At 34.2% G+C, this 8,884-nt stretch overlaps 1 protein-coding gene across 1 annotated transcript; it reads left to right on the top strand.

Annotated features, from left to right (window-relative positions):
• Positions 1 to 2,604: 2,604 nt before the first annotated feature.
• On the top strand, positions 2,605 to 7,891 carry TRIADDRAFT_54185 (uncharacterized protein; the record flags this gene model as incomplete). The annotated part of the gene is made up of 25 exons (XM_002110813.1): positions 2,605 to 2,623; positions 2,677 to 2,735; positions 3,035 to 3,217; positions 3,386 to 3,436; positions 3,688 to 3,840; positions 4,009 to 4,085; positions 4,209 to 4,284; positions 4,368 to 4,427; positions 4,519 to 4,608; positions 4,697 to 4,807; positions 4,891 to 4,992; positions 5,082 to 5,253; positions 5,329 to 5,381; positions 5,474 to 5,668; positions 5,753 to 5,880; positions 5,983 to 6,058; positions 6,183 to 6,254; positions 6,335 to 6,403; positions 6,496 to 6,643; positions 6,763 to 6,845; positions 6,931 to 7,038; positions 7,126 to 7,269; positions 7,361 to 7,466; positions 7,541 to 7,655; positions 7,741 to 7,891. The coding sequence occupies 25 exons, from the start codon at positions 2,605 to 2,607 to the stop codon at positions 7,889 to 7,891; spliced, it is 2,601 nt and encodes an 866-aa protein (XP_002110849.1).
• Positions 7,892 to 8,884: the final 993 nt, after the last annotated feature.

The following is an 8,884-nucleotide window of genomic DNA, read 5'->3' as shown; positions in this document are numbered from 1 at the left end:
TGAAAGTGCTCATGCCTACTTTACTGTAGTCAATTCGTCACTGCCAAGAGTTGGTTTTTTTTATTGTGTCAGCTTCTACTATCCACCAACTCTGATGGAACGATACTGTACTACATGCCTCAGATACCGTTCTCAGCGACCATGGAAGGCATTCATAAAAACTTGCAATTTCAATATTATACGCATTATTCCACTCCAATCGCAATCATGCCCAGGACGGTAGTGTCTACAGCCAGATTTCAACTGCATTTTGAATTTCGTACCAATGGATTAGCCTCAAACCTGCACACTGCTTGGTACTTGATGCTATACTCGCACAATAATCTACAGACCAATGGACACGTTGTGTTCGTTGCGCAGTTTCCTATTATTTTTAAAGCAATCCCTATGATAGCCTAATGTCGTAGCCTGACGTGCATGAATATTGCTTTTTTGCACTTTTACTTCACCAAGAATTAATGCATGAATGGGCGAAGATCGCTCGTTACCAGCAGCAGTAAATTAGCAGTTTCTGAATTGCTATTTGTTTGAGATGGTACCCTTATTCCTATGCTTATTCTATTTGCCCATGTTCCTGCTTAGAATAACTTGATTTGATAGAGTGTAATTTTTAACTGTAGATCATTTTAATGTACAATACATGGATAGTAGCACTATTCCACGGGTTATGAAAATTCAACGATAAAAGATTTAATGTAGGTAGATATGAGTAGTAGTGCTGGACGTATACATACAATACAATACAATGCATTTGCTAGACGTTGTACAGTATGTAGTAATGCATTGAGCGAGCTACTTTCATCTACCACGACAGCAATGTAGTTAGGCAGCAGTATTTGATAAAGAAATGATTTCTTAAATCTTGCTGTAAACTATTGACTGTTGAATGATAGTGGCGGAATATATCATAAACTAAAATGTCTGCATTCACCGATAATCTAGAATACTAATTCATTTAGCAACATCGCTTGGCAGCGACCAGTGAGTGCCAGCAAACTGTGTACTAGGGACTGTACTGTAATGATTAGGCTACTGTCATGTCTCATCCTTACGCTGTATCGTCTAGTCTGACTGCCGTTATTACTTTTTGCTATGATTTCATGTGATAACAGATAGATTGATGTAAAATTTACTGCTCGTGATGCTAAATTACTGATCTTCAATTAGTAATTAATATCTCCTAGTTCTATTATGCCATCGGTCGAATTTTTTTGGTACATTTATTGAATGTAAAAGTCTGATAGCACGTTGCTCTTCACCTTTTTTTTTGCTTTGGCGGGAGGCCTACTTTTACGGTCTTTGAAACTTTACAGTACGGATTCAGTACTGCATGTTGTATTGTTCACTATACAATACGGCAAAATGAAGAAAAATTGACTGTACACAGATTGTACTGTACGGCCAGTCGAGTTTACTACAGTATTGTACAGTACTGTGCACTACATTTTACAATGTATAGTACAGTAGATGCTAGTTTCATAATTGCACAGTCAGGCTGTAGGCTTTTTATTCGAATTGGAGCCACATGAAGCCCAATGGACGAAGATACTACAGTATACCAGAATAGTGCTGCTGCACCCATCTTCTTGGCCGAGGTCGTAGTACTGCACGTATATTTTGGGAACATTTTTATGGACAGTACAATCGATACTGAGTACGTCGATTCAACTTGATCCCTGTACAGTATATGCTATGGATGTGTTTGAATCCTTCGAACATCTCCCCACTTCGTTTACTTTTACTCTACGTACTCGTAGAGTAAATTCCAATTGACCTGTAGGTTGTTAACAGCCTTGCTAAAGATGATGATGATTTTTAGCCAAAGGTTTTATGATACGTCGTGACTAAAAATTATTATGGACTCGTATAATGTTCCTAAGACATCTTGCGATTCAGATTGACATCAAAGCTTTTGTAATTCGACGACTTTACTTTCGATTGCCAATGTTGTATGCTGCATTCAGCTTGTAGTCCAGCACTTCAATTAATGACTAGCTTTGCCAAGTGATAAGATCGAGTTTACAATACAGAAATGGAACCAAAGTAGATGTAAATTTATACGTGAGTGTTGACTGTGCACATCCACCACGTTAATCTATTATGCACAAATAAGCATACAGATACGAATTGTAAGTAAGATTCAAAGCAGGCTAGCATACTTGACTCTATGATTATATTACAAACACTTCGACGGTCTGCATTACGATTGGATCAAACATAAAGTACGGTTAAGCAGCCTAGGAGCAATGAATGTATAAGTTTAATGGTCTATCGTACACTGTAGAAACTCAGTTATTTTGTGTGGTGTAGACCGATTTATGGTTGATAGTTATAATAATACAACTAATGTTGCAATCTAGTACGGACACCTTAACATATTTGTATATTTAAAATTAGCCGAGATGAAAGTGGCCATTATAATGATCATTTCTTATATTTATTTTATTGTACTATACATAATGCGAGAGTTTTACTAGAAATGCATAGTTGTATTCATAATCTAGTAGTACTAGGGGATTACGAGCAAACACTACATTAATGGAATTCATGCATCTTTAAATTTATAGGATGATATATACTAATTCTTACCAAAGATAGTTTATAATGCACTATTTCTTGCAAAGTATAGTACATGATATTAAGGTAGCAAATTTCTTTCATTCTAATTTGCAACAGACAATAATGAATTAATTGCTGCACAAAAATATGTGGAACAAGCCGCAGAAAGAAATCTGGTAAGTGCAGCATAACCATTTATCATACTTGCCCTTTGAATGCTATGACAGATCAGAGGGTTTTACATATTAATTTTTATGTATCAGTAACTTATAGATTTAAAGTATAGATTAGCTAGTGGTATCATAACAGTTTCGTTTTTATCTTACTGCATAAAAGTTGTAATTTTACCATCAAATGTCATATAATTTCTATCAAGTTAATTATTCGGAGGAGATTTTGGTACTACATTATATTGGTAAACAAGATTAATAACGTAACTAATCTTAAAATTTATCTTTCATTACCATGTACACAGCCGGAATTCTTGGTGGCCTTGGTCAATATATTGGCCAATACCGATAAATCTCAGGTCGTTCGAATGGCTGCTGGAATCAATTTAAAAAATTCTTTTACATCTAAAGACCCCGCTATCAAGTTACAGTATCAAGAAAGATGGAAAACATTTAGTAATGATGTTCGCTACCATATTAAAAACTTGGTGAGATTTTACTAGTATTTAAATCGCATAATTTAGAATTACTGTAAGATTTATCGATACTGCAAGATACTTTATGGATAGGCGAATTGTATCATTAATACTGCAGAAGTAGAGTGCAATTTTTTTGCTGTAGCCGTAGCTAATTTTAACATCTCCATTTTAATTCAGGTTTTACAAACCTTGGGAACTGAACCTTCACGACCTTCATCTGCTGCTCAGGTTAGCTGTATTTCTTCTATAGGCAAACGGGCAAAAAATATAATTATGATTGTAGAATAGGTTTAGGCAGCTCTCACAGTCTGATATACGTTAAACTAAATAGTGACCTTCTATTGTAGTTATTATAGATTTTTCCTCGTATCTAACGATATTGTTGAAATGATGCAATAGAAGCCGTAAATGAATCATTACAATGATATTAACTAATTGTTTAACTAGTAACTATCTTTGAACTCATCTTAAAATTCTAGTGTGTTGCTAGCATTGCTTGCGTCGAATTGCCATTTAATGTTTGGCCTGAGGTTATACCCACATTAGTTCGAAACGTCACTAATCAACATAGTACAGAAGCGTTGAAGGAATCTTCATTAGAGGCTATAGGCTACATTTGTAGCGATATCGCTGTAAGTAAGGATGTGGTGAAGATCTTCATTATTGCAAAATATAATTGCACAAAATTTTGTTTTTGTTTTCTAATATAGCGCTTGTAACCTAAAATTAATATTTTGCTATAACTTTTAAAGACTAATAATGAACTTACCTGTATGATTTTCTACTACTTTCAATGGTAGGACCCTGATGTTATATCGTCAAAATCTAATGACATTTTAACGGCGATAATATTAGGAATGCGAAAGGAAGAGCCCAGGTTAGATATCGAGATACTAGAATCTTCCATAAAATGAAATGCTAAAAAATTGAATCTGTTTGTAATCGGTTTATTATATATATAATAGACATTCATAGCGATTATTATTTTAAATTATTTTAGTAATTATGTCCGACTCGCCGCTGCAAAAGCCTTATTAAATTCTTTAGAATTCACCAAAGCAAACTTTGAGAAAACAGTAAATATTAAATGAAGGATTTTACCATTAGTATGATATGCATTGATAAAAGGAGTAACTTGCAATTATGTTAATACATACAGAGTGAGAGACATTATATCATGCAAGTTCTATGCGAAGCAACGCAAAGCCCTGATGAGCAGGTATGAGAAACTCTGGTCATTTATTCATTGCCTTGATTCTAATTCCCAGGAAATGAGTAGAAAATGAAATATGATTATTATACAATCATAGATCCGTGTTGCTGCCCTTCAAAACCTAGTCAGGATTGTCACATTATATTACCAGTATATGGAACATTACATGGGACCAGCGTTATTTGCGGTAAATGATTGTTATTATATTACTTGCTTCTAAATATTAATCGTCCTTGTCATCTACTCATTTCGAAATACTTTATTCTATCGTTTAGATTACGATAGATGCTATGACTTCTCATCAAGATGCGGTTGCTTTACAAGGTATTGAATTTTGGTCAAGCATTTGTGACGAAGAGGTTGATTTAGCTATTGAGGCTGCCGATGTAAGTCCACAGCAGAGCGGTTAAAAAAAAATTATGTTAGAATATCTTCACTAATCGATTTCACTAACGATTGTGAATAAAAGGCTGCAGAAGCTGGAAGACCTCCAGAGCAAACAAGTAAACATTACGTCAAGGGTGCTTTAGGTTATTTGGTGCCTATATTACTACAAACATTGACCAAACAGGTAAACTACGCTAACCGTATTAGTCTTTTACTATTACTACTATTATGTCATATTACAGACATTAAATACTCTTCGATGTTATCATACAGTCTGAACTTGATGATGAAGATGATTGGAACCCGTGTAAGGCTGCTGGAGTTTGCTTAATGCTGGTTGCGTCGTGTTGTGAAAATGACGTTATTGGGTATATACTGCCCTTTATTAAAGAGAATATAGTACATTCTGATTGGCAATACAGAGACGCCGCCGTAATGGCCTTAGGTCTGTTGTCTGTATCATTATCTTGGTTAATGAAACCGGTTTCGTTATTTAAATATTAATTTTATTACAATTTAGGTTCTATTTTAGAAGGGCCTGATCCAGCTGTACTTTTACCTGTTATGAATCAGGTACTGTGTGTGATTGTAGCTATCAACAGTTATTATGAAGTAATGAAAAAAATTATGATACGAATTGAAATGTGATCGTTACAATTTGGTAGGCTATGCCACTGCTAATTGGTTTGATGGAAAATGATAATAACATTATTGTTTGTGACTCTGTCGCGTGGACAATTGGTCGAATTTGCGAATTATTGCCGGAAGTTGCGATAAATCCAGATGTTATAGAATCCCTAATAGGGGTTCTCAAGAAAGGATTAGCAGGGGAACCACGTGTAGCCTCAAATGTTTGCTGGGTACAGTCTTACTAAATTAAATGTTTTTACGAGATCATTATCTAGGTAAACTGTTAATTTTTAACATACTATAATTACGTAAAGGCGCTATCATCGTTAGCAGAAGCAGCCTTTGATAATGAGGAAGGTTCGGATTCAGAACGACCGGACAGTTATTGCCTATCGCCCTACTACAATGCTATAGTTGATCATTTATTGAAAACTACGACCAGGTAATCTCGCCTACGCCATAAGTATTTTTAACTAATTAAAAATATTTTGATAGTATAGCTATTTTGTTATGAATATGTATCCATTATTTCTAACGTTATTAGGCAAGAAGCAAATAGCTCTAACTTGAGAAGTGCAGCATACGAATCTCTTATGGAATTGATAAAAAATAGTGCTAAGGTATTATAGATTCGGGGTTTTTAAGTAAACATTGATCGTTAGTAATAGCTTTTTAGTTGCTTAAGAAACCTGTTCAGTAGAATCTGAAGTTAGATAAATTCAATATGATATGAATGTTATCTAGGATTGTTATCCTACTATCCAGTTAGTCGCCAACGAGATTATGCAGAGGCTGCAGGCTGTATTAAGTATGGAAGTAAGTATTGTAATCCGTTACTTCATTAAAAATCGATGCTCATATGCGTAGAACGTAAAAGTGCTATTTCTTCGTTATAGGGTACTGTGCAGAGTGCTGACAGATCTCAGTTTGTTGACTTGCAATGTTTATTATGCGCTACACTTCAGGTAAGAATACGATTTTATCATAAAAATATAATGCGATGGCGTTCAATTTTTAAACATTCTACACAACTAACATTTAATTCTTTTATTTTTAGAGCGTATTGCGAAGGATTCAACCAAGTGATGTTTCGCAGTGGTGTGATTCCATTATGAAGATTTTGTTATTAATGTTCAATTCGTCGACGGGTAGAACTGGTACTATACAGGAAGATGCTTTAATGACTGTTGGGACTCTCGTTGAAGGTTTAACAATTAATTATCACATTAACCCAAGAATTACTTACGACATAATCAGCTTCTAACAATGTACACGTACGAATTTTAATTAATGTCTTGGTTTTATTAATACTTTATTAAATTAGTTACGGGAATTAATTTCATGATATATATGGATTCGTTCAAACCTTTTCTTCTTATGGGACTAAAGAATGTTATGGAGCATCAAGTAAGTCCTTGTTCATAGCATCAAATTCATGTAAAATCTGCACCTTTGTAGGTATGTCTTCATTTTTATTTTGTAAATATTAAAGGTATGTTTGGCTGCAGTCGGAATAGTTAGCGATTTATGTCGAGCTTTTGGCCACAATTTTGTACCACACGCTGATGAAATCATGTCTATTCTTATTAAAAATTTAGGGGTAAGTTAATGTTACGGTCATGTTAATATTATTAATAGTTTATTTAGGATACAGTGTATATGAAACCGTTGGGTTATTTAATTATAGGATGCTTCACTGGATCGATCTGTTAAACCTCACATATTTTCAACAATTGGAGATATTGCAATGGCTATTGAAGGAAACTTTAAAGTATATTTAGAAATAGTATTTGGTATTCTCCATCAAGCTAGTCAAACAGAAGTTAAAAAGGTAAAAGTGGCACATCAATCGATTGTATTACCAATTTTATGTTATTATCTTACTGCATTTTTTAATATATGTTGATTTTCTTATCTAATAGGAGGATTTTGATCTGATTGATTATCTAAATTTATTGAGAGAATCTTGCTTAGAAACTTATACGGGCATAGCACAGGGTTTGAAAGGCAGCGGTGATAATCCAAACGGTATGTAAACTATAAAATGCATCAGACAGCTTTTTCAATACTGATACCAAGTATTTCGATTTTTCAATGGTCAGTCGATATAAACATTCTACGACCAGAAGTGCCACGTATTATGCAATTTATTGATAGTATAGCTATTGATGAGGATCATTCTGATGGGACTATTTCTACAAGCGCTGGTTTAATAGGGTATGTATTTACACCACACACATTTACGTATATATAGTTTTGCCGCTGTTGTGGCTAATACAAAATAAAATTTATTAAAACACAGCGACTTATGTGATGCGTACGGAAGTAGTGAGATCCAGAGCCTGGTAACAGGAAATATACAAGGCATGTTGCAAGAGGGTTTAAAATCTAAAGAAACCAAAACCAAGCAAGTTTGTGCATGGGCATTGAAAGAGCTGCATAAAGTAAAATAAAAATGTGGAATCAGTGTATACCCGTTAGACGACCGTCATAACGAAAATATACTGCTACTCTGGCGTACAAGTAAAGTGTAGTTTATATCATGATCGTTAGTCGAAAAAATTGATATTTTGATATTAATTATCAGTACCTGGTGAATAAAATTCCTAGCAAAAAAGTTACGTTAGGCATTATTAATAGTTTGGTAGCATTTCTGTATCATTGTTTCCACATGCATCTGTTAGCTTATGCGCTTAGTATCGATATTCATCTGTCGATGTATGACTATTTTCATTCAACTTGCGTGTATAGCTTTTAACGGAGCTATCGTCTGCCTTTAATTTTCTATAGCATCAGCATATTTCGCTATGATCGCCGTTGTATATTTCTGCCTTTACGTAAAAGCTTGATCTCTGTACTCTATTTGCATCCCGGATGACTAATGGCCTTGCTTTTTACTCATGTAATTATATCTGTCTCTGTCTGCTTTTAAATACGAATATCTGTTGCAAAGATGCGAAGTTATCTAACAAAGATATGGTTATGAAGATACATCTATCTAGAAATATATATTCCATTCTGTCTCTTAATACACTGAATAATATGATACTTGAAATTTGACGTTGTTATTTCTTTATTAATGACAGTAATTTGATGCGCTCGTACACGAACAAAGCCCTCGTAACTACTCGTAATATAAAAGATTTTATTATACTGCAGTCTGTAATTGCATTGATTTTATGGTTAAACGTTAAAGTTTTGACTATTTATAGCAGTTTACTACTACTTTTAATTACACGAGCTCGTTTCGCCTATATCTCGGTAAACATTTCTACGAATTTGCCAATTACAGTTTGTGTAATGTAGGATAGTTAGATTGTTAGAGTGATCATTTATGGGCTCGACTTGCTCAAGTAATCGCTACCTATGTAATTTGTTTAATATTCCAGCTACTCTGATACATAGTTTCATCTCCATACCTAAATTTAATGTCTTCGTAAGTCATA

This window comes from Trichoplax adhaerens, genomic scaffold (assembly GCF_000150275.1).
Source record: "Trichoplax adhaerens TRIADscaffold_3 genomic scaffold, whole genome shotgun sequence".
Taxonomy (NCBI): domain Eukaryota; kingdom Metazoa; phylum Placozoa; class Uniplacotomia; order Trichoplacea; family Trichoplacidae; genus Trichoplax; species Trichoplax adhaerens.
This window is presented reverse-complemented; position numbering and strand designations above follow the sequence as displayed.